The sequence below is a fragment of the Pogona vitticeps genome, chromosome 4 (assembly GCF_051106095.1).
Source record: "Pogona vitticeps strain Pit_001003342236 chromosome 4, PviZW2.1, whole genome shotgun sequence".
NCBI lineage: Eukaryota > Metazoa > Chordata > Lepidosauria > Squamata > Agamidae > Pogona > Pogona vitticeps.
Window position 1 is genome coordinate 101,559,277 of NC_135786.1, and position 25,552 is coordinate 101,584,828.

At 42.6% G+C, this 25,552-nt stretch overlaps 2 protein-coding genes across 14 annotated transcripts in view; one reads left to right on the top strand and one right to left on the bottom strand.

The window, feature by feature from the left end:
• The window catches only part of GPSM2 (G protein signaling modulator 2), a 90,356-nt gene extending 69,852 nt beyond the window's left edge, over window positions 1-20,504 (top strand). For 4 of the 5 annotated variants that reach the window (XM_072998057.2, XM_072998059.2, XM_072998060.2 and 1 more), the window contains 7 exons: window positions 640-748; window positions 1,563-1,692; window positions 3,099-3,169; window positions 10,752-10,922; window positions 11,414-11,567; window positions 11,673-11,890; window positions 19,866-20,504. In XM_072998057.2, the coding sequence (XP_072854158.1) occupies window positions 640-748; window positions 1,563-1,692; window positions 3,099-3,169; window positions 10,752-10,922; window positions 11,414-11,567; window positions 11,673-11,890; window positions 19,866-20,033 (1,021 nt within the window). In that variant the 3' untranslated portion in view covers window positions 20,034-20,504. The remainder of the gene's footprint in view (window positions 1-639; window positions 749-1,562; window positions 1,693-3,098; window positions 3,170-10,751; window positions 10,923-11,413; window positions 11,568-11,672; window positions 11,891-19,865) is intronic. The other variant, XM_072998061.2, reaches the window with a different exon arrangement.
• A 458-nt stretch (window positions 20,505-20,962) lies between these two features.
• Window positions 20,963-25,552, bottom strand: part of CLCC1 (chloride channel CLIC like 1) — a 47,984-nt gene continuing 43,394 nt past the window's right edge. For 5 of the 9 annotated variants that reach the window (XR_013544541.1, XR_013544540.1, XR_013544539.1 and 2 more), the window contains exons 11-13: window positions 24,035-24,100; window positions 23,071-23,480; window positions 20,963-21,311 (exon numbers count right to left, since the gene is read on the bottom strand). Coding sequence is in view for 4 of the 9 variants with exons in the window: in XM_020784641.3 (XP_020640300.3) it covers window positions 21,282-21,311; window positions 23,235-23,480; window positions 24,035-24,100 (342 nt within the window). In the remaining 5 variants the exon portion in view is untranslated. The remainder of the gene's footprint in view (window positions 21,312-23,070; window positions 23,481-24,034; window positions 24,101-25,552) is intronic. The other 4 variants (XM_020784641.3, XM_020784639.3, XM_072998062.2 and 1 more) reach the window with 1 other exon arrangement.

The following is a 25,552-nucleotide window of genomic DNA, read 5'->3' on the forward strand; positions in this document are numbered from 1 at the left end:
GCAACATGAACTGCTGATTAAAAAGCTAGTCATTTCTAGAAAGGCTTGTTTGCTTTTATTAATTCTTTCCCTGATAGTCTCTCCTAGGACTGTCTCTTAATCTTAGGAAATGACAGAAGTTAGTCTTGCTTGAAACCTCTTTTAAAGTCCAAAACCTAACTGGTCACTTCCCTAGCTAGGCCCTATCAGGCTTCCTTTCTGTTGCCTTTGTCTCCATGTGATTTGGCTCCTCCCCCATCACCTTGCTTCTTGGGAGCTGCCTCCATGGAACAGTAGTTCAGAGAGAGGTTCCTCCTGCAGCTTGATGGGTAGCAAGCATCCCCTAGCTACCACAGACCACTGTGGCAGTTCCCTTGTTTCCCAGCTGATGCAAGTGTAGAGAAGCACAATATGCAGGAAGAAACACATCTTTTTTTACCTTCTGATTTCTGCTCCCCTAGTCCTAGAAGCCTACTGGGTGGGGTTTCTATAAGACATCTGGGACTGAAAGTCCTAGAATTGCAAAAATCCCATCCCTAGAAGTTGTGCAGTTTGTATTCCTGTTGCTGTCTGTTGACATAATATAAGGAGTGCTTACTAGCTTCAACAATTAGAAAGTAGAGATTTTAATGAGTGTAACACTGTTGAACAATTTTTTAGAATTGGTGAAGGAAGAGCATGCTGGAGTTTAGGTAATGCATACACAGCCCTGGGGAACCACGATCAAGCAATGCATTATGCAGAAAAACACTTAGACATTTCACGAGAGGTATGTGCATGTGTTTTGGGCTCACTGCTCTGTGCCTTTTCTTTCAAATGAGCTATGTATAATATTGATCAAACTGCAATCAGGTGTGACGTGTCTTGAAATAGTTAGCTTGCAGCCAAGTGAAAAATGGACAAAATCATAGAGATACTTGGGCATTTCACCCTTGTTTTGATTATGGTTGCACATGTAAAATTCCCAGTTGATTGTCCTCTAAAACCACACACAATGTGCAAACAAATACAGTTTATTTATTTAGAGGAAAAGAGACTTTGTTGCAAGCCTTAAGACTCCATCAGAAAGAAACTGAAAGAAAGATACAGTTGCAATTTATTTACCTTCTCATTTTCTTTGGCATCTAGTCACAGATGGCATTATGCTCGTCTTAGGTGTATACAGATTGAAATCTTTGAAATGTTGAACAGAGTACATGGAAATTTCAGATTCCATAACCTGTCTCACAAGATTCTTGGTTTCACATATTTGTAGATAGTTGACATAGTAATTGTTCAATATAACACTGAAACACTATTCAAGATTTAAAATAGAAGCTGTCTTCTACAACTGACTCCTGGAAGCTGTTAATATTATTTTTTGTTCTCTGTTGTCTTTTTTTATATGATTTTTTAAAAAATTCACCATATTGTTGTATATACTGTTATGTGGGTTCTGTGGAATTTTTAAGTTTAACTTGTAAACTGCCCAGAGTAGCGCATGCATAAAGGGGCAGTATATAAATGAAATAAATAAATAAATAAATAAACAAACAAACAAACAAACAAACAAACAAAACTAGAAAATGTATTTTTGGTTGCAGGTGGGAGATAAAACTGGAGAGCTAACAGCTAAGCTTAACCTCTCAGATCTTCAGATGGTTCTTGGTCTAAGTTTTAGCACTAATAACTCAGTGATGACAGAAAATCATATTCCAGATAATGGCTTGAATGGTAAGTGCTTCTATTTTGATTACTGAATAATGCATTTGTTCCTTCAGTTATATATATAATTTATCTGCTGGGTTCATCCTTTTGTTTCTCTACACTACATTAAAATAGATCATATAAGAAGCCAAATAGCATTAGTATATATGATTGCAGTCTTAGAGGATCCTTCATGCAGGTGGACTTAACTTTAACAGTTAAGACGATTTGTCTTGAATTCTGATTTAATCTTGAAAGAGCTGCGTGCATGGACAAAGTACTTGGTCTCTGTTGGTTCCACCCAGTAACACCACTGGCTAATCAAACCAGAAGTGGGCTGTGCAACCTGGTGGATCATTGCTTGTGGCTCACAAATGCATCAGGAACAGTTCTTGTTCTCCTTGCCACATTTGGTGGTGAGCTGTACACCTAGAAACTTAACTCCAGGTATAGTGTGCAAAGGACTCTTTCCTTCTTTTGCAAGTTACACTCAGTGGCACTGGCCAGCTGCTCATGAACAGCTGTTTTAACATGCCATATCATACAAGAAGCTGTGAGGAAACACTTTAAAAGTATGAGCTCTTGGGAGGTCAGCCAAAACCTTACTTTACTGCTAGTACACAAGCCTGGAAAGAGAGGCTGGAATCACTGCTGCCTGTAAGGTTGGACCCTTGCCTGCTACTCCAGGGTGCAATTTCAAAGTTTCTGGAAGGCTGTCAGAAGGCCGCAGAATATTTTGGATGTTGTTCTTAATGAGAAACAGCAGCTCCTGGATTTGGGGCATAGCATTTTTTTTCTAAGGAGACAAGGATACCTACATATATATTTTGTACATATATATACAAAATATATATTTTGTATACTGTATTTTGTGTTTTTATTGTCTTGTCTTGTATTGGAAGCCACCTAGAGTGGGCCGTTGGTCCAGATAGGCGGGATATAAATAAATAAATAAATAAATAAACAAACAAACAAATAAATAAATAAATTACTTTCTGAAAGTAGTTATTAGACCACTTTTGTAGGCCTATCTAGGAATTAAAGTCAAACATGGAAAACCTATAACTCGTTTAGCTTTGAATGTCCTATTATTCCCTTTAAAGAAACAATTTGAATGCATTGAAACATTAACTGAGAATGCATAAAGGGGTAAATTATAGCTTAACAAATGATGGGGTAACATTTGAATAGCCACAAAAATGGATTTTATAGAGAAATAAAAATAATTTTAGATATTAATGTAGTATCTGATTGCAGTTTTAGTAGACAGTGGTTAAAGAAAAAAGGCTAGCATGTCCTTTTATGGCTTCAAAATATGAGTTAATTTGATTTAAAAAAAAATCGGGCATTAGGAATCCCCTACCCCAGTAGCTATATGTTTTATATCCTATTACTAAATTCTTCTTCAAAATACTTTATTTCTCCATTTCAAGGCACTAGACCCCGGGTAGGACGTCGCCACAGTATGGAAAATATGGAACTGATGAAGCTAACGCCTGAGAAGGTTAGTGCCCTTTGCATACTGTGAGGGAAATAGTGTGTAAAAATAATTAGCAGAGTTGGATCCAGAGTTACCTCAGTTGAATATAGTTCCCAATGAATCAGTGAGCACTACTGACAACCAAGTCTGAATCCAACTCATAATCTTTAAAATGCCACTCAAGATTGAAGTACATACTTACTTCTTACATATGCATTCAGATCATATGATTGTGCTACCAGTCAGGATGACCATATTTTTGATAAAAGAGAACAGTTAATTATAAATATTTATATAGTCGTCGTTAAAATCCATAAAATTGCTTCCAACTTAGCAGTGATCCTTACAGAGTTTTCAAGATACGTGAGGTATTCAAGGAGTGGTTCATGGTTGCCATCCGTAGTAAGTTACCATGGTTTAGCAGGAATTTAAGCCCAGACCTTCTGAGGCCTAGTCTGACACGCTGGCCACTATACCATGCTGGCTCTCAGAGGTAGCACCTTATAGCAGTATCAGCAGTTCAAAATGTCATTGTCAGTATATTGCTTCAGTAGACAGAGCATAGTGAGAACTTTTTCTGCTTGAGCTTTCTTCTTACATTGCTGACTTGCTCAAACAAAAACATATTGGCTGAAATCTAGTCACCTCGTGTAATAAGGGGCTCTGGAATAGGCCCAGTGAATTAGTGGGGATTTGGTGAGTCAACTCTTCTTTAAGTTCTGTTAATTGAAATGGGCCCATTCTAGTTGTGACTTAACTATGGTGAAGTATGTCACAATTAGCCCATTTGAATCAACAGAACCTATGGAGTTGACTCGCTAAATCCCTCCTAAGGATTTCAGTCATTTTAATTTGAAACACTAGCCCTGCTTATTCTGCCTTCAGTTACGTATCTTTTATCTCTAAAATCAAACTTGCACAGCTTAACTGCTCACTGTACAAGTGTATACACACTATAGCTCTAGCCCTGTGTTAAGTAGCATGTTTACCACCTGTGTTTCCTCTTTCTGGGATGCTGGTAATATGCGTCCTAAGATATGTGCAAAATCATTTAGATGATTTAACTTAGGGCTAGAATTTTTCATGCTTGTTTCTGTAGCAAATTATTACAGTTTATGCATTAACCCATTGTTTTTGGAAGACAGTATCAAAAGTATTAGTGGAGTAGGGGAGAATGTAAAATGATTAAAAAGCTGAGGACTGCTGAGTATAATCAGTGCTACTGGCTTGTAATGTCTCTGAAATGAAGGGTAATTGTGCAGTACCTTGCTGTGACGAGGTTCGTCTCTGGCCGGGGGGGGTTGGGTGGTAAAGGCGGGAAACAAACGCGGAGGCGAGTTCGAGTCTCGTGAACTAACAACTTTATTGGCATGAACACTCAATTCCACGGGATCGAACGGATCCTTCAAAACATCATCGGTTAACAGGGCGTACTTCTTTGGTCTAACCACAGGCTGACACATCTCATCCTCTACCATGGGGCCGGGCCAAACCGCTCGCGATCCGTCGGGGTTCTTAAAGGTGCACTCCTGACGGCGCAGATGGTCCCACAGCAGGGGTGGCGGGCCCAATCCCCCTCCAAGGGTTTCTGTTGGAACTCGGGGCCCGGGCGGATAACCCTCCGACCCCCACCATGGTAGCCCACTGGGAAGACCGAAACCCTCCATTCCAAGGGCTCATACGTCCTACCGCGACCGCAGGTTATGGGAGGCTCAGGCAGCAGTCCTCCTCCTACCGGTAAGCTCTGGGCACCAGGGGACCCGTCCGCTAAGCTCTTAGCATCCTTTAACCATTCTGTCTGCACCCCTCTCGTGGTGCATCTGCCCAGCTCTCCTTCTCCCAGCCAACTGAACTCCCGCGCAAAATCTCCTTCCCCTTTCACCTCCTCCCACATGATCAGGTCCATCTCGGCTCCGCCCTCATCCACCAAGCACACTTCGGTAGGCCTTCTCTGTAGTTCTTCCTCACTCTCTATTTCTACCAGTATCCCTTCCGTACAGCCACTCGCGCTTTTCGGGCTTTCCTCTTCTGGGGACGGCACACTGGGTCCCACTCCTTCACACGCCCCCCTCTCTGAGTGGGCCGTCCTCCAAGGAAGGTTCTCCTTTTCCCCTTCCTGTCGAGAGAAATAGTCGGCATTAGTGTGTGCCTTCCCCTTCCTATACTGTACCTGAAATGAGAATGGTTGTAAGCCAAGATACCACCTGGTCAGGCGGGCGTTGGTATCCTTCATGCGATTAAGCCACTGCAAGGGCGCATGATCTGTCACTAGTATGAACGGAGCCCCTAACAAATAATACCTCAGGGCGTGTACTGCCCACTTCACCGCCAAGGCTTCTTTCTCGATTGTCGCATACTTTTGTTCCCGGTTACTCAACTTTTTACTTAAGTACATTACCGGGTATTCCACCCCCTCTCTCCTTTGAGATAAGACCGCGCCAATCCCCCTGTCAGAGGCGTCCGTTTGCACCCAGAAAGGTAACTTGAAATCCGGAGCATACCTAGAAGGTAACGTTGCCAAAATCTCCTTAAGCTGTCTGAACGAGTGCTGTTCTGCTATACCCCATATGATGCTTTTCCCCTTCCGCTTCCGCGTCAAATCCGTGAGGGGAGCTGCCACCTCCGCAAAATTGGGCACAAATTGTCTGTAGTATCCGGCTAGCCCCAAAAATTGCTGGACCTCTTTCTTAGTTTTGGGTACCGTCCATGATACAACTTTGTCTACTTTATCGGACACCGGTTGTATTTTCCCACCTTCCACCTGAAACCCTAAGAACTGTACCCCTCTCCGCGCGATCTTGCACTTATCCGGGTTCACTTTCAGCCCTGCCTTCTCGATCTCCCCGAGCACCCTTTTTATGTGTTCCAGATGTTCTTCCCAAGACTTACTATAGATCAAGATATCATCGATGTAGGCCCCCGCGAAATCCCTAACCGGGGCTAAAACTTGATCCATCAGCCTTTGGAATGTGGCAGCGGCGCCATGCAACCCGAATGGCATTTTTTTGAACTGGTACAACCCCTGGGGTGTCACAAAGGATGTTTTCTCCTTGTCTTCCTCTCTTAAAGGGATCTGCCAATAACCTTTGGTAAGGTCAAGCGAGGTCAGATAGACTGACCCGCCCAGTTTTTCCAATAGGTCGTCCACCCGGGGCATGGGGTACGCGTCAAATTTGGAAACTTCGTTCAATTGTCTGAAATCTACACATAGACGCATCTTCCCGTCAGCCTTTGGCACCATCACCGGATAGCTACGCCACGGGCTCCGCGAGGGTTCTATAATTCCCAGGTGCAACATTTCCTCAACCTCCCTACTGATAGCCTCTTTAAGATGGTACGGCCAGGTTCTGTTCCCTGATCTCGTCACAACTCCTGTTGGAGTGTGTATCTCATGTTGTATCAGCCGCGTTTCACTGGGTACCCCTGAAAACAAATGCTGGAATTCGCTCTCCAGCTGCAATAAGTCCTGTTGTTGTGCCGCAGGTAAGGTCTCATCAATAGGTAACCGGCCCTCTATCCGTCCCCAAGAACCAACTTCTGGCCCAAACTCCTGCTCCTCCACTTCCCCCCACAACGCCTCTCTTTCTTTCCACTCCTTAAGGAGGTTGACGTGGAAGATACCCTTCTTCTTAGTCTTGTCCGGCATATATATTTCATAGTCGACATCTCCTATCTTCTGTACCACCTCATACGGGCCTTGCCAAGTCGCGAACAACTTGGCTTGCTCAGAAGGCATCAACAACAGAACTTTTTGCCCTGGTGCGAACTCCCGCACCTTCACTCTTTGGTCGTATCTCCTCTTTTGCCCGGCTTGGGCCTGGCCAAGGTTGGCCTTGGCCAGTCCCACTGCTGTTCTTAGGTGCTCTCTCATTTCGATCACTTGTTGGATAGTGATCCGCGCGTCATCAGGACCTTCCTCCCACCTCTCTTTTACCAGGTCCAGAATACCTCTGGGGTTCCACCCATACATTAGTTCGAATGGAGAAAATCCTGTAGAGGACTGTGGTACCTCCCTTATGGCAAACATTAAAGGGGCTACTAACAAATGCCATCGTCGGGGTTTTTCCATGACCAATTTCCGCAACATGCCTTTCAGGGTCTTGTTGAAACGTTCCACCAAGCCGTTACTCTGAGGATGATACACGGCGGTGTGAATGGGTTTTACCTCCAGGAGGCGCCACAATTCCTTCAAGGTTTGGCTCATGAAATTCGTGCCTTGGTCAGTAAGTATTTCCTTGGGGAACCCCAGCCTTGTGAACACCTGCATCAACTCCCGCGCTAGCACTTTGGCTGTGGTCGATCTCAGTGGGACCGCTTCAGGATATCGGGTGGCATAATCTATGATCACCAATATATGAGTGTGCCCCCCTTGTGACTTAAGCAGGGGTCCCACAATGTCCAATCCAATTCTTTGAAAGGGGTGATCCATAAGAGGTAATGGGATTAATTCAGCCCCCGTGGGTGGCTTCCTTTGGGTTTTCTGACATTGTGGGCAAGTTTCACAGTACTCTTTCACCCCCTTCCGCAATTCCGGCCACCAGAATCGCTGCTCTATCCTAGCCCTCATTTTTTCTTCTGCCAAATGTCCTGCCAAGGGAATATCATGAGCCAATTCCATAACTTTCGACCTCCATTTGGAAGGTACCACCAACCTTCTACTTGCATCCTCATGCACATAATACAACAGATTGTTATCCATTTCCCACCCCCTTTGTCCTCTTACAATGGTTCCCGATGGCTGAGCCGCCAGCAGGGGCTCCCGCAGCGACGCGTCATCTTGCTGCATGGCTCTCACTTGCTCCCGCGACGTTCTCTGCAAAAAATCGGACTGATCCTTACTATCCTCCTCATCCCCTTGCAGCCCTTCCTTAACCGACCCCACATTGCAGGAGCCCACCCAGTCCCGACCAAGCAGCATTTCACGCGTCAGTCCTGGAACGACCCCGATTTTCATATGTCTCTCGTCGTCCCCTACTTTCACTGTAGCCCACATAGTTTGGTACTTTTTAAGGTCCCCGTGGATGCATCGCACCGATAGTCCTCCATCCGTCTTATCGCCCGGTAGATCTCTCACCAGGGTCGTCCCGCATCCCGTGTCTATGAGGGCTCTCTTTTTCACCCCATTCACCCAAGCGTCTATTTCCCATCGTTCCGAGGTCGGGCCCTTAGTCTCCACCGCGCGCGTTAAGCGCCCCACCCACGAACAATCAATCCCGGGGCAATTCCTTTTCACGTGGCCCGGAACCCCACAGGAATAACAGACGATCCTCCCCTCTTTGTTGTCCTTCCCTACCAATCCCGGGGTGTAGAGGGGCCGTCCGTCCTTGCCCTCTTTCCAGCCCGTGCCCGGCGCGTAAATCCTTTGATCAACTGTAATAGGCCGGACAGGCTTGGGTGCAAACGGCTCGAAACCTTTCCCGCGCGCTCTAGCCGATCCGCTCATCTCCGTGCCCGCCTTCGCAGTAAGGTTGGAAGTTGAAAGCGAAACCTCTCCTCCTCGTGGTCGCTGCCTCTCCGCCCAGGGGGCGGTCACTTCCTTGTTCGCTTCTTCCGTGTTGCTGAAGTCCTCCAGCAGCGTAATCGCCCTCTCTAGCGTTTTGGGATTATTCTTCTGCACCCAGTTTTTCGCGCCGGTTCCTAGGGACTGCACAAGCTGTTCTAGCACAACCGCATCCACTAGCTTGTCACCATCGTTTTCGGCTGGTTTCAACCACCTCATCGCATTAGCTCTCATTCTCTGTGCGACCGTACGCGGGTGGGTTCCTGGCTTCCATTTCAACTCCCTTAGTCTCTTTCTATAAGTTTCCTCCGTTAAGTTCAAGGTGTTCAAAATAGCATTTTTCACCGCGTCATACCGCGTCGCCTCCTGAACTCCCAGGGTATCAACCACCTCCTGCAACAGGCCGGTGAGACATGGTATGAGCACCAGAGTCCACTGGTCCCGTGGCCACCCTGCAGCCGTGGCCACTCTCTCGAACGTGTGCAGGTACGCCTCAGGGTCATCCGTGGCGGTCATCTTCTGTATTCGGATTGGGGCCGGTCCCGCCACCAGGCTGCCCCTGACGCTAGCCAGATTCCTGCCGCCCCTCTCCTCTTCACTCCCTCTCTCGCGCATCTGCCGGGCCATCAAGATTTGCTGCTCCGTCAGGTTTTCTATAAGTCGGGCTTGTCTCTCCATCGCTTCTCGCAACCGGTCCACCTCTTGGTTTCCCGCCAATTCCGTCCCCCCGGCCCCACGTTGGGCGCCACTGTGACGAGGTTCGTCTCTGGCCGGGGGGGGTTGGGTGGTAAAGGCGGGAAACAAACGCGGAGGCGAGTTCGAGTCTCGTGAACTAACAACTTTATTGGCATGAACACTCAATTCCACGGGATCGAACGGATCCTTCAAAACATCATCGGTTAACAGGGCGTACTTCTTTGGTCTAACCACAGGCTGACACATCTCATCCTCTACCATGGGGCCGGGCCAAACCGCTCGCGATCCGTCGGGGTTCTTAAAGGTGCACTCCTGACGGCGCAGATGGTCCCACAGCAGGGGTGGCGGGCCCAATCCCCCTCCAAGGGTTTCTGTTGGAACTCGGGGCCCGGGCGGATAACCCTCCGACCCCCACCATGGTAGCCCACTGGGAAGACCGAAACCCTCCATTCCAAGGGCTCATACGTCCTACCGCGACCGCAGGTTATGGGAGGCTCAGGCAGCAGTCCTCCTCCTACCGGTAAGCTCTGGGCACCAGGGGACCCGTCCGCTAAGCTCTTAGCATCCTTTAACCATTCTGTCTGCACCCCTCTCGTGGTGCATCTGCCCAGCTCTCCTTCTCCCAGCCAACTGAACTCCCGCGCAAAATCTCCTTCCCCTTTCACCTCCTCCCACATGATCAGGTCCATCTCGGCTCCGCCCTCATCCACCAAGCACACTTCGGTAGGCCTTCTCTGTAGTTCTTCCTCACTCTCTATTTCTACCAGTATCCCTTCCGTACAGCCACTCGCGCTTTTCGGGCTTTCCTCTTCTGGGGACGGCACACTGGGTCCCACTCCTTCACACTTGCCAATAGAATGAAGAATGGTTTCAGTGTAATGTGATCTTCAGAGTTTCGTCCAGTATGTTGCTTTTCAAAGTAGATGAGCAGCTTAGCTTAGAAAGTAGTAAAACATGTCTTTTATATCAATGTTTCAAGTGTGAATGCATAGCCTCCACAAAGTAATAGTTCTGAAAAATTCAGATCCTGATAGAGTAGGCATTTAACTTATCAGTAGGTAACATCCATGTATGAGATCCACAAGGATCAATCTTTTAAACTTCATCTAAGCTGCTCTAGCTGCAGCTGTTCTTCTGAACTTTTTTTAACCACTTTTTTTTAAGGTCGTTCTTGTGTTCTAGAAAGATAGCAGTTTTGTTACCATTTAAATAAATACCTTGTCACTGGGACAGTGTGACTGTCCCTCAAATTTTGTATGGCAAATATTGTAGTAAGGCAGGTTGCAGTGGATACTACAGAAGTATAGAATATGTTGCCAAAGCAACAAAAATTAAACTAGCTAGCATTTTGTGCTATCAGAAACTGTCTTCTGGATAGTTTCTTAATATACAATGTTCCTTGTTTCCTAGGTTCAGGACTGGAACAGTGAAATTCTAGCAAAACAGAAACCACTAGTTCCCAAACCTTCAGCAAAACTGCACTTTGTAAATCGATTAAAAGGCAAAAAATACAAAAACATCACTTCAAAGGTTCTTCAGGATGCTAGTAATTCTATTGATCATCGGCTAAGTTCACCGAAGGTATTTGTGGTGAAATATTTTATCACCCTAAAGTTCTGGATGTTGAGATATATCTTAAAGGACAGTGAAAAGATCATTTTGGAGGCTTTTTGGTTTTATTTTATTGTCTTGATTTTGGGGAAAAAAAGATCAGCAATCTCATGTGGCTCATGCCAGCTAAGAATGAAATGGCAAGCTTTCTTTGAAAGCAATTTCCATTGAAATCAGTTAACTATTTATGAACATACACTTTTAAGGATGGAAAAGTTGGTAACTGAACATTTGATGATAAAATCTTGATAAGTGATTCATGTACAGAGATTGAAACTTGGTTCTCAGGTCACATACCTTGGGTTCTTGTTCAATAACTCATTTCACCTTCCCTCATCTAATGACATATTTCTGTTTCTCATAATGCTATGTACTAATATGTCTTAACTTGATTAAAGAATGATTTGTATATTTTTGTGTGTACGAAAAACTAATCTACCTTTTGTCTCTTGCTTTTTTAGAAAAATAGCACAGATGTACCTGGAGATGAAGGGTTTTTTGACTTGCTGAGTCGATTTCAGAGCAATAGAATGGATGATCAACGATATTGTTTTCAGGACAGAACTAGATTGACAGCAACTGCATCGTCTACACCATCTCGAGCAATGAAAAAATGTAATTAATTTTATACTGTGCACTATTCCAGCATCTGAATAAAATAGTAAGAGCTGAAATGTATGCGACCTATGCAAATGGTTCCTATTTCTTACTATTTTGCAGCCTTTTCTACTTCCATGATCTCGCCGCATACAGATGAATTTCTAGATCTACTTGTTAGCTCGCAGAGTAGACGTCTAGATGATCAGCGAGCCAGTGCCAGTAACTTACCAGGACTTCGGCTTAATCAGCATAATAGCCAGTCAGTGCTTGGCCATTTGATGAGTAGTAGCAGCAGTGAACCAGATGAGGATTTCTTTGACATCTTAATAAAATGCCAGGTGAGTTGATAGGTTTAAATAACAGATTTTTATTTACAGGTGCAGGCTTGGCTTTCTTGAGGATTCAGTTGCATTCTAGTAAGAATTCAGGAATTATGGATATGATCTGTAATTATGTCTTCTCTTACTGGTAAAAAAATACACTGTTGTAATTGTAAGAACAAAGTCAGGACAGTTGTAACAGTGGATGAGATTCACCATTTTCTTTACTGGATAAAGAGATTTATATGGACTTCTTATTCCGGAGGTCCATTTATATTATACAGTGGTGCCTTGCTTAGCGACGTTAATCCGTTCCAGGAAAAACGTTGCTAAGCAATTTTAAAAAGCCCATAGAAACGCATTACAACGTGTTTAATGTGTTCCGATGGGCTTGAAAACTGACCTTATGCGAAGATCCTCCATAGGGGCAGCCATTTTCGGTGCCTCTAAAGCACTGGTTCTTAACCTTGGGTTACTCAGGAGTTTTGGACTGCAACTCCCAGAAGCCTTCACCACCAACTGTGCTGGCTGGGGTTTCTGGGAGTTGCAGTTCAAAAACATCCGAGTAACAAAGCAAGGAGAGACAAGAGGGCCTTCTTAAATGAACAATGCAAAGAAATAGAGGAAAATAACAGAAAAGGAAAAACCAGAGATCTGTTCAGGAAAATTGGAGATATTAGAGGAAAATTTTGTGCAAAGATGGACATGATAAAAGACAAAAATGGAAGGTACCTCACAGAAGCAGAAGACATCAAGAAGAGGTGGCAAGAATACACAGAGGAATTATATCAGAAAGTTTTGGATATCCCGGACAACCCAGACAATATAGTTGCTGACCTAGAGCCAGACATCCTGGAGAGTGAGGTCAAGTGGGCCTTAGAAAGCCTGGCTAACGACAAGGCCAGTGGAGGTGATGGCATTCCAGTCAAACTATTTAAAATCCTAAAGGATGATGCTGTTAAGGTGCTACATTCAATATGCCAACAAGTTTGGAAAACTCAACAGTGGCCAGAGGACTGGAAAAGATCAGTCTACATCCCAATACCAAAGAAGGGCAGTGCCAAAGAATGCTCCAACTACCGGACAATTGCACTCATCTCACATGCCAGCAAGGTTATGCTCAAAATCATACAAGGTAGGCTTCAGCATTATGTGGACCAAGAACTCCCAGAAGTACAAGCGGGATTCCGAAGGGGCAGAGGAACTCGAGACCAAATTGCCAACATGCGCTGGATTATGGAGAAAGCCAGAGAGTTCCAGAAAAAACATCTACTTCTGCTTCATTGACTACACAAAAGCCTTTGACTGTGTGGACCACAGCAAACTATGGCAAGTTATTAAAGAAATGGGAGTGCCTGACCAATTTATCGATCTCCTGAGAAATCTATGTGTGGGACAGGAAACAACAGTTAGAACTGGATATGGAACAACTGATTGGTTCAAAATTGGGAAAGGAGTACGACAAGGCTGTATATTGTCTTCCTGCTTATTTAACTTATATACAGAATACATCATGTGAAAGGCAGGACTAGATGAATCCCAAGCCATAGTTAAGATTGCCAGAAGAAATATCAACAAACTCCGATATGCAGATGATACCACTCTGATGGCGGAAAGTGAGGAGGAACTAAAGAACCTTGTAATGAGGGTGAAAGACGAGAGTGCAAAAAATGGTCTAAAACTCAACATCAAAAAAACTAAGATCATGGCCACTGGTCCCATCACCTCCTGGGAAATAGAAGGGGAAGATATGGAGGCAGTGACAGATTTTACTTTCTTGGGCTCCATGATCACTGCAGATGGAGACAGCAGCCCCGAAATTAAAAGACACCTGCTTCTTGGGAGGAAAGCAATGACAAACCTTGACAGCATCTTAAAAAGCAGAGACATCACCTTGCCAACAAAAGTCCGAATAGTCAAAGCTATGGTTTTTCCTGTAGTGTTGTATGGAAGTGAGAGCTGGACCATAAAGAAAGCTGACCGCCGAAGAATTGATGCCTTTGAATTGTGGTGCTGGAGGAGACTCTTGAGAGTTCCCTGGACTGCAAAGAGAACAAACCTATCAATTCTAAAGGAAATCAACCCTGAGTGCTCACTGGAAGGACAGATCCTGAAGCTGAGGCTCCAGTACTTTGGCCACCTCATGAGAAGAGAAGACTCATTGGAAAAGACTTTGATGTTGGGAAAGTGTGAAGGCAAGAGGAGAAGGGGACGACCGAGGATGAGATGGTTGGACAGTGTCATCGAAGCAACCAACATGAATTTGACACAACTCCGGGAGGCGGTGGAAGATAGGAGGGCCTGGCGTGCTCTGGTCCATGGGGTCACGAGGAGTCGGACACGACTAAACGACTGAACACACACAACAAAGGTTAAGAACCACTGCTCTAAAGCAAGGCAAAACAGCGGGTGGCCATTTTATTTTTCCAGTGGCCATTTTGGAACCGCTGATCAGCTGTTTAAAAAGGGTCGCTTTGCCATGATTGCTTCCCCGCAATCATCGCAAAGCGATTTTTCCCCATAGGGGCCATCGCTAAGCAATGGCTCTGGCGATGGCCAAAACCCTATCGCTAAGCGATTTCATCGCTCAATGGAGCAATCGCTAAGCAAGGCACCACTGTATATAGGATATTCATATTTGTTTCCCTGGGGGAAAGGGAAACACAGGTTCCTGGGGAAACCAGACCATCCCCCCAGAACCAGCTGATCCATTTACCGTTTGTGGCCATTGTCGTCCGTGTTGCATCAATCGCAGAAGTAGCTTGGCTGGCACTTTGCTACCTCCCCACACAGCTGACCACTCTGGTGAGGAGGTGGGACGACAAATTTCCCCACTCAGCTGCTGAGTGGTCAGATATGCGGGGGGGGGGAGTGCTGGCTGGGCTATTTCCACAGTTGGCGCAGCATGAATGATGATGGTTGTGTGTGCCACGCAGCGAGCAGTAAGTGGACTTACTGGTTCTGGGGGGAGGGCCCAGTTTCTCCAGGCACCTGTGGTGTTGATATCCTGGGGGTATGAATATGAATATCCCATTTCTAAACTATATGTACTGTATTACAGTGGAATCTGCTTTTGTAAGAGCACTCTTCTTCTGTATCTTATCATAGGAATTCATATGTTCCTTCCTGAAGTCAGCCATTACCGGCATGCCTCTGGCATGTTTTTCTACATGGAGATTATTTTTAATATGGCTTCTCTGGTGTCCTGTTCGTAAACTGTTAAATGCAAAACTTGCACTTATGTAGTAGTGAGTGGTAATTCCCCCCCCCCCCCCAGTGTGGGTTGAAAGATCAGTCCTCTGTATATATGAACACTTAGTACATCTGCTGATGCTGGAAAATGCATTTGAAGAAATGTCTAGCCAGTTAGAAATTCAGTGTTATCAGCTGTATTTGCTGATAACTGAAAAAGTACAGAGCAAGAATAACTTGCCAAAAAACGGTGTTGCCTTCTGCAGTGTTATGAGCAAGCAGGTAACATGAAAGTAGTAAAAGAGGTAGTTAGGGCATTTCTGGTATGACTAGAGTTCAACTCTGTAAGGATAAAACTGATAAATTATGGGTTCTGTAACATAACAGATATGTATTTCCAGCAGGGATTTCAAAGATATAAATCTTCTGTAATGAGGATTCCCATTAAAATACTTCATGACATAGCAATATATGATAAAACCCTTTTCAAGAAAGGGATTGGAAGATCTGAAATGGCTGTTCAAGTAATCTGACATTGTCTTAATTATTTGAATTACAAAAGCATGTTGTACAGTCGTGCCCTGCTTGACGTTTAATGACGAATCCGCTTGATGACGATGTTTTTGCAATCACAAAACGATGGTTTGAATGGGGAAAATCCGCTTTGCGATGATCGGTTCCCTGCTTCAGGAGCCGATTTCCGCTTTACGATGATCAAAACAGCTGATTGTCAGGTTTCAAAATGGCTGCTGGGTGTAGAAAATGGCTCCCCGCTATGTTTAGGAGCCATTTTTCGCTTTACAGGCACCCAAAAATGGCCGCCCCTATGGAGGATCTTCGCTGGACGGTGAGTTTTCAGCCCATTGGAAAGCATTGAAGGGTTTTCAATGCATTTCAATGGGTTTTTAAAAATTGTGCTCTACAGCGATTTCGCTGGAACGAATTAACGTCATTAAGCGAGGCACCACTATATTTTAAAAGCCATACTCTGGCCCTCATACAGAAAACTATTTGTAGGTTTTTAAACAAATAGGACACCAAGTGGAAACAAACAGATTAGGGTTTTTCAACAGAATGAACAACAATTAACATAGGTATTTGTATCAGTAATGGCAGTAAATGTGAGTGCTCTCTATTAGTAGTTGGGTAGAATGAGTTCAGCATTTAGTTAGGTTGCTTACTAAAACATGCAGTAGATTATTAATTGATCTGGTTTCAATTAACAACAACCTGTTAAGGAGCTCTCTCTCACACCCAGTAGTTCAGAAAGAACTGATTCTTCCATGTGCAGTATGCTGGGGATTGGGGTAGGTTTGTTCATTTTATATTCAGGGTTTATACTACCGCAATGTGCGTGTGGTAACACTGAAACTTTGTTTTCATTTTTTTTAACTAGTCACATTTCCTTATGACATTCAGAGAATGCTGTGCCTTTAAATAGTGAGGATAACACAAATGGAAGTTTTTTTCCCCTTTGTGGACAGAGGGACTATGTAGCTCCAAGAGTTTTTCTCAAAATAATAAACAATGGTTTGTCGATGTGTGAACCAGGCTACGGAGTCCTGTGTGCAGTACTGTACTAATATAAATGAAATGCTTCTTGCTTATGCTTCCCCAGAGGAGGTAACATATTCTTGACCCTCCCACCTTCAGAACTACAGTAAACGGATCACTGAAATAAGATGTGCACGTGTGTTGTTTTTTTTTGTCAGGGATTATACAGTGCTAAACCTGTTACAGATACAGAATTGTTTTTGGCTGTTGTGTGGGCGACTTCTGAATGAGGTATCTTTGTAACATATGTGACCATGCTTCATATTGTGATGCCTTGGGTCACATCACCAGGAAAAAGACCACATGTGAATAAAACAATTAAAAATAAAATACATAAACACGTTTTAAATCTTACACTGGTCTACTCTTTCACTTTCTAGTAATACTAATACAATAGTGTACAGTGAGAGCTTTCCTAGCATAACTGAACCTGGAAAACCAAGCCAAACCATCCACCACCATTCTCAGTTTCTAAGGCTCAGTGAAAATTGGTTCCAGTGTAAGAGACCAACCATGCAGAGCAGACTTTGTTGCCATCACCCCTTCTTTCCAGACAAATCTGGGTTAGGGGACTCACAGACTTTACAAGATATCTGTTCCTGAGAGGCAAAGGAGATAAAGAATTTTCTAACTCTAAAGCAAGAAGTATTTTTACTGAGTATTCAGTGGACAAAATGGTCACCACGATATAGAATTTAATATTAGGGCTTAGTGGAATAATAAACACACACCGTCTTCCTAAAGTGGTAAGTTTATTACAGTATTAAGTGACAAAAGTTTTGGATAGTTGCAACAAACAAATTACTTAAATTTAACTAGAACTCCTGTTCTGTACATACCTGGATAAAGATCTTGAACAGACTAGGGATCCAAGTTCAAAGTAAAGCAGCAAGGCAGATAGACACTGCACAGGCTCCGCAGCCTCATACTATATGAGCTGTTCTCATGTTATGCTGCCATGCACGACAACAAAGGCCACTGAGGCAAGATGCATGACTGTTCCCATGTAAATTCAGCTGAAGACAGTTGTTCTAATTAGCAGCAACTCTTTGCTTGTCTTGGAAGTTTATGGCAGTAGAGTACACAAGTGGCTTAATACTTACGTGAAGTCTCAGCTCACCGGAAATGACAAGTTTTGCAGAATGTTTTGGTAGCACTGGCCTAAATATAACTGCAGATCCCAACTAGAGTTCATCCACTGAATCATTCAGATTGATATAAATGTTGATGTACCATTCAGCAGTTAAGTGTGTTAGTTCTAGTTAGGACTAGTTCATGGATTTAAGGCTAGAGAACCTAGTATCACAGCTAGACGCTAGATTTCTTCATATCCTCTATTCATGATTTTTTAAAGTCATCCATGATGTGAATAATCTCAAGTCTAGTTTGTGCCACTTAAACTGTAATACAACATGCTCTGTGAAGGTATGTTTCAGATGTTCATACTTTTCTAAAAATGTGTTAATTACTATTTAGATCATAATCATGTGTAAGTTTCAACATTTAAATTCCTTTCAAATGAGAAAAGACATAAAGATATATAATTTGTGTGTGGAGTTATGGACTGATTATTATTGTAAAGTTTACCTGCATACGGGTATTCTGTTTGCTTTTTTATCAATATGGGCATCTGTTTATATTAAGAGAAAGCAAGTTGTTATTTGAAACAAGTGGGACCTTGTTCCAAATAGATTTGTCATGTGTAGTGATCCTATCCAGGTTTTGAAATTGTCTACAGTGGTGCCCCGCATAGCGACGTTAATCCCTTCTGGATTAATCGTCGCTATCCGGAAACATCGCAATGCGGGGGTGGGGAACCCCATAGAAACGCATTAAACTTTGTTTAATGCGTTCCTATGGGGCGAAAACTCACCGTTATGCAAAGATCCTCCATAGGGCCACCATTTTCGCCGCCTCGGTAAGCGAGGAAATCGTGCGAAAATGGTTGCGGCGGCCATTTTGGGCACCCGGTGGCCATTTTGGAACCACCAATCAGCTGTTCCGCAAACATCGCAATGCGAAGATCGGTAAGCAAAATGCTTACCGATCATCGCAATGCGATGTTTAGGCTATTAAAACATCGCAATGCGACCGCATTAGCGATCCCAAAAAATAGATCGCTATGCGGATTCGTCGTTAAACAGTGCGCTTGTTATGTGAGGCACCACTGTATTTCATTCTCATCCTCTTGGTTGCCTCTCCCTAACCCTCCTAGGTAGTTGTCAGCATTCTTTGCTGGGCTGTTTCTGTTCTTAATTCTCCCCCAACACTTGATTCTTTTTCTCTGAGGTTTTTTTTATCTGTCTGCGCATCATTCTACCAAGCTTGCTACTACCTCTCTTATGTACTTCTCATTGTTTTAGATACATAAGTAGAAGATCTAGAGAATGAGTTTGATGTTAGTATTTAGGGTGATAAACATTAGGAGCTGATGGTAACAGACTTCCATTTAGCCCATTAAAATGGAATGATTATTAGTCAAGACCGGTGGTTGAGTCAGTGAAGGTGGTTTATCAAAAATCCATAGGGAAAGAATGGAGGTTCGACCTGCTTCTGCCAAGAAGCGATTTGTTTGCTGCAGCAAGCTCCTTTGGTCAGAAATGTAGCGGCCGGACTTTTGACTAGCATTCACAAGACTGGAACTGTTAACTCTGATTCGACCTTTTAAAACTATAGGTACATTAGGGCTGGCCACTTATTCCCACATAGTAGCTGAAAACGACTTTAGAAACTTTTTTTGTGGTGACATTTCCAAGAACATTCAGTGACTGAGCATGAGATGTAAAATGGCTCTGGAAGATATCTCTTCTTGAAATTATAATAAAGTTCTCTTGTATCTCTTCCGTGAAAAATGGAAGCCATTCTTTCTTGAACGAGCCATTAATTGGTAACATTTAGTTTTGTCCCCTTACTACATTCCTATGGTGAGTGTAAAGCAGGGCTTTCTTCAGCTGGCAGCCCAGTTGGTGAGGGTGTTATTAATGGAAAGGAGGAGAAATTGGAGTGATCTGAAATGCTGTCTGGATCTTTCTCACAGGAGGAAAGTCTCCTGTGTGATTGGAAGGATCACTCAAGTTCAAATAGATCATACCAAAGATAGGCCTTTTAAAACCCTTGCAGTCTGTAGCCAGAATTTCTGCCTTAAACAATGAATATACAGCTGGTTTTACATTAGCTAATGTGATGTTAGATTGTATGGAATAATACTATACAATTAATCCATAACTGGCTTTTTCTGTTTTCATAGGGTTCCAGATTAGATGACCAAAGATGCGCACCACCACCAAATATTGCAAAAGGGCCAACAGTACCTGATGAAGATTTTTTTAGCCTTATTTTGAGATCACAGGGGAAGAGAATGGATGAACAGCGAGTCTTTCTACCTTCTGGTTTGAAGAGGCCAAACTCCAGCTAATGGACATAAAAATTTCTTGGAACAACCATAACATCAGGGGATTATGTAGTACTGTAAAGTTTTTTTTATATATGTGCAAGGAACAATGCCTTTAAGGAAAAAAACGTAAAATCTGGAATATTAAAAATACTGTGTAATTTTACATAGTTTAAGGTACAGTTTCTGCTGCCACTGCTTGGAAATCAAGTGTCTAATGTTTGTAAAGTGTCACCTGCATAGTATATATATATTTCTTTCTCCCCTGCTGGCCTTTTTTTTGTAAATATACTAGTTTTGTTTGATGGTGGTAGTGCTTAAGGTACTTTTGTCACAAATTTGTGAAACTTCTTGCGAAAAATATGTAATTTAAATAACAAAACTAGAAATAGCTTCAATGGATTTTCTAACTTTTGCATAGTATAAAAGTTCTAAAAGTTATGTGTGTATCTTTTTTTAAAACCATAGAAAAAATAAACCTTGGTACTATCTAAACTTGTCCTCCCCCCATATGTAAATATCAAGGTCATGTAAACAGAAGGATGATAATACAGTTTACACTGTAGTCAACTGCAGGTGCCATTTAGCATCTACCAGCCTTTCCTTTGTTCCATGACACATATTTCACTTCATGGGAAGTTAAATTGGTCATTGGCAGAAATCAGTAAAAACTTACTGAATCTCTTTAGGTAAGCCAAGATATAAGGAAAGGAGACCTTTAAACTCCTGCTCTCACTAATCAATATTAATGAGACCTTCTGAAGTCCTCCCTTCCCTACTATACTTTGGGTACCCAGTGTCCATTTCCATGTGAAACTATTGAACCTTCAGGCCTAGGTGAAGTTGAAACATGACACCTAAATTTTAGTGTTAATGAAGTTTAAAAGTGTAAGGGAAATTCCTGCAGCCAAATTATTTCTTGTTACTTATGAAAACAGAAGAAATAACATATCTCAGGTTCCCTGTCGTTTTTATTTTGTGGTTAAATCAAATATACAAAAAAAGCCCCTTAGCATTGTGTATATACTTCAAGTCTCAATGCAGCTGTCCCATTCAGATGCTTTAAAAATGTTTTGAAACTGCGACATGGAAACACATACCTGACAAACATGATCTGGGTCCTTAAGAAAATATGCCTGTTTTAACCTAATTATCAGGTGCTGGGACACTGAAGGGCAACAAACCATTCCTTGCATTCAAGGACAGCTATATTTTCTTATGTTTAAAAGTAGAAATAGTTAATGTCATTTTGCTTGTAAAAGTGGCGATCTATCAGGAAGCAGTGTTCCTCTGATTTTGTTCCTGTAATGAGAAGATCGTTAAAGAAAGATTGATAAAAACCCAATTTGCTAGATGTTTATGCAAGCTTTAATGTCCTCAAAAAAAGTGTTTAATCAACCATTGATTGGGGGAATTAAAACCTTAAACAGTAACTATACATGGCCCAGAGTAGTGCCTCAGCACTAATGGGAGCAGGATACAAATTGAAGAAATAAATATAAATAGGCAAATCTAGTGCCACTGAATTTTCACAATGGCAAAGGCAAAAATAGACACAGCAGACCCTGCTTTTATAGTAACAACAGTTCCGCTCTCACATACACAAATCTTCTAACCTAATTTTGGATATCTCCTTTATACCATGGCTCACCCCCTCTGTTAGCATTTTTACAAATGAAAGAAAGGCAGTAAGGGGTAAGTGGTGGCAGTCTGTCTCTACTAGCCCAGTTACACACATCTTAATCTATATCCAATCTGCCATCCTCAAAACTAGCCTTATCCAAGTGATTACTTATGATTGTATGCAAGGAGCCAGGGGTTTACATTCCAGCTCTGCTAGCACCCACCTTGTTTCTGGAGAAGGTCTAAAAAGGAGCTGTTATATCAGGTGGACAATTACAAAGCTTTTGCAAAGGCTTTCACGGCCGGGATCTAATGGTTGTTGTGGGTTTTTCGGGCTCTTTGGCCATGTTCAGAACACAGCCAAAGAGCCTGAAAAACCCACAGCAACCATTAGAATCCGGCCTTCGCGAATACATTGAACGCCTCTACAGGGAGGAAACAGTCAAACAGACCCGGAGACTGGAAACACTCCAATGCAAAAGAGCACACCTACTATGTTCCTTAACATTTCTACTACACTGCAGAGACACACAAACCATACCAGCCTTCCTCAGGACAAAAAGGACCATCATTTCCCCACAGGCCAGCCGCATCTACGACCACCTGGAACAAGCCCTCCTACGGGAAAGAATCCACACAACCCGCAAAAAACTGGACTCCACAGACAAAGTACTACTAGGCCTACACATCACTATCAGCCAAAAAATGAGAAGTCAAGATTGGGACAAGATTCACACCCTTTCTTACAGAAAAAATGGAAAAAGAAATGATGAACCACACAGCTAGACAAAAACAGAAATTCAACAAATGCCAAACAAGCCAACAGAAATTCAGAACACAGCCAAACAGCCCGAAAAACCCACAACAACCAATTACAAAGCTGTCCATGACTTAAATGCTCAGCCTTTTAAGAGTTTATGTGGAGAACTGTGACCATGGTCCATTGAATGGAGTTAACACTTTGATTCATACCCATATCTTCCATGGAGGTTGAGAACAAAATGAACAGTGCTCAAAAATGTCTTTGAGTCCCTCAACACAATTTTAAAACAGAATGCCTGAATAAGTCTTACATTATTTCTGAAACAAATGGCCTGCCTATATTTCTGCTCCAGTTACCTCTCCCTTTTTCTTCCCTCGCACTAATTTATCTTTGGATGGCAGATTTGAGTCTAACCCAGTGTATCTAATTCAGACAAAATGACTTGAGAGTTTCACTCTGTATACTCTTGCCAGTTGGAATTCAGTGAAATATTGTACACACACACACACTGGAAAGAAGTGTAGTAGGAATCAGAAATATGATAAACTTAAATCTCAACTGTGGAACATAAAGGACTGGATCAACATTTTTTTCCAAAACTAATACGGCTTATTAGTGAGCTTTAGGAAATAGCAAAACAATACAAAGAAAAAAAAACGATAAAACATAACTTACTTGGTTGGCACCTTCTTGCAGCTTTCAGGAACTGCAGTAGACTTACAACTGGGTGAAAGCCTCTGAGTTTGCTTAGTACAGCAGTACTTTATAAGGAAAGTCATAAATGTCTACACTGCACTTCTATTTTCCATAATACACAAGAGAGACTCTGTTAAACTTACAGAAAAGCTCAGACTTTCTGTTATCTTCTCTGTGGTTTCTTCTAAGCCATGTGACTTGTTTTCTGGTTTCAAACTCTGGTCCTCATTAATTACAGGTTTTGTTTCATCTTGGTTGCCGTTTGTAGGTTCTTCCATCTGGCAAGACTGGTCTTGTTCAGTGGTGTTTGCTTCACCCAGACTTTGATATATGCTGTTTTTTTCTGTGCTCTCAGTAGCCTGATCACTTGGCTTAGTACACAATTCACTCTGTAGGAAGTTACTTGCATCAGTGAAGTATTTATGCAACAAGCAATAGTAAAATAATGTGACTTTGTCAAAAATATTCCATTTAGTGACGAAATCCTGTTGATTAGCACTAGAAAGTAGACCCACTGAATCAGTGAGATTTGGTGAGGCAATTCTTCCATAGGTTCCACTGATCCAAATGGGCCAACTCTTAAATGTGGTTTACTTCAGCATAGTCAGTTTGAACTAGAGAAGGCTCATATGCATTAATAGAACTTATGAAGTTGCATCAACAAATCCCCACTGATTCAATGGGTCTACTCTAGTGTAATTTACTACACTAAGCAACAGGATTTCAGCCAGATCCAAAACAGAACTTCAGTACAATATGCTCCCTGTTTATTTCAGTAAGCGTACTAAGTATGTAAGAAACAAGAGAGCCTGAAACTACAGTTAAGTAATAAATAAATAAGCTTCACTGAAAACATGGATTATTTTAATTCAAGCATGAAGAACTAACTCCTCCATGTTGACCCAACTCCCTTCTTGAGTTGCATCACAAACTGTCAACTTACCAGATGACTGTCACTGTTATTTTTTCCTGCTCCTTCTTCTGAATGTTCATTTGAAGACAGATTGCTCTGAAACACAGAGCCAATTAAGATGATCAAATAATTAGGTTCATATTTACATAGGATCCAATCTCACTGAACTCTCTGGGGTTTACCTCTTAGTATGCCAGAACAAGACTGCACTGTCAGTGTTGAGAGAAAGTTTGTCAGTTAAACAAATCTTCCCTGAAAAAAACATACTAAAACATTTTGCTGTGATGAAATGCATTATGTGTTGCAAGTGATTCCACCCAACATGGTTGCAAATACAAGTCTGTTTATACTTATCATATGGACAAAGAAGCACTCTAGCCCTATCCTATTCTTTTCCAATTTCATTGCTCTCTTACATATGGAGAGTAGTGACTCTTAAGAGGGAAAGCTCTGCTATCCACACATGTTATCCATGTAAATTAGAAACCTGGAAGATCAGAATCCTCACTTGGGGAAATTAGGTATGAAAAAGGGGGAAAGCTCTAAGTTTGATTTGTGTTGGACTCTTGTGGGGGGCATCTAAATCATTTTTGGGTCTTTCAGGTACCAATCCTTTCACTAAATATAAAAAGGGACAGGTCTCTCAAGTTCTTTCATGTTGTTCCCCCCCCCCCCCATTCATGCTTTGTCTGACAGATGTCCCAATGGACGCTTAAATTACATCAAAAAAGCAGAAGCAAAGCAGTAAATTAAACAATAACACAAATTTTAAAAATCCACATCACTGCGGGGGGGGGGGAGCAAAACAGAAACAAAACAACACACAACCATACACTGTCCCCCTCTTTAGAAAAACCAGAAAAGCAAAGTCCACCCAAACCAAAATGATTTGAATATAGCGAGATTTCTCCCCCTTGCACACACATAAATGGCGGAAAACTTCCAAAAACTTATGAGCAAAAAAATACAGTCATGCCCCGCTGGACAATTACCCCGCTCTACGATGAATCCGCTTTATGTTGACATTTTTGCGATCGCTTTTGTGATCACAAAACAATATTTTAAATGGTGTTTTTTTTGCTGTGCGATGATTGGTTCCCTGCTTCGGGAACTGATTTTCGCTTTACGACGATCAGCAAACAGCTGATCTTTGGGTTTCAAAATGCCGCCGGCTGAAGAAAATGCTCCCCCGCTGTTTTCTAGGACAGATTCCTTGCTTTACAGGCACCGAAAATGGCCGCTGTATGGAGGATCTTCGCTGGACAAGCAGGTATTCAGCCCACTGGAACACATTGAACAGTTTTCAATGCGTTTCAATGGGTTTTTTAAATTTCGTTTGACGTTTTTGCTTACAGTGATTTCGCTGGAACGAATTAACGTCGTCAAGCGAGGCACCACTGTAATTTCCGAAAACAATCTCAAAATCATTGGGAAACATAGTCCTAAAAAATGAGGAAGAGGAATCACCGCATAATCCAGAAAAAAAGGAAAAAAGATCCAAATGCACAGATGGAGAGCACAATGAAGTTGAAGCATCATGGAGATCAG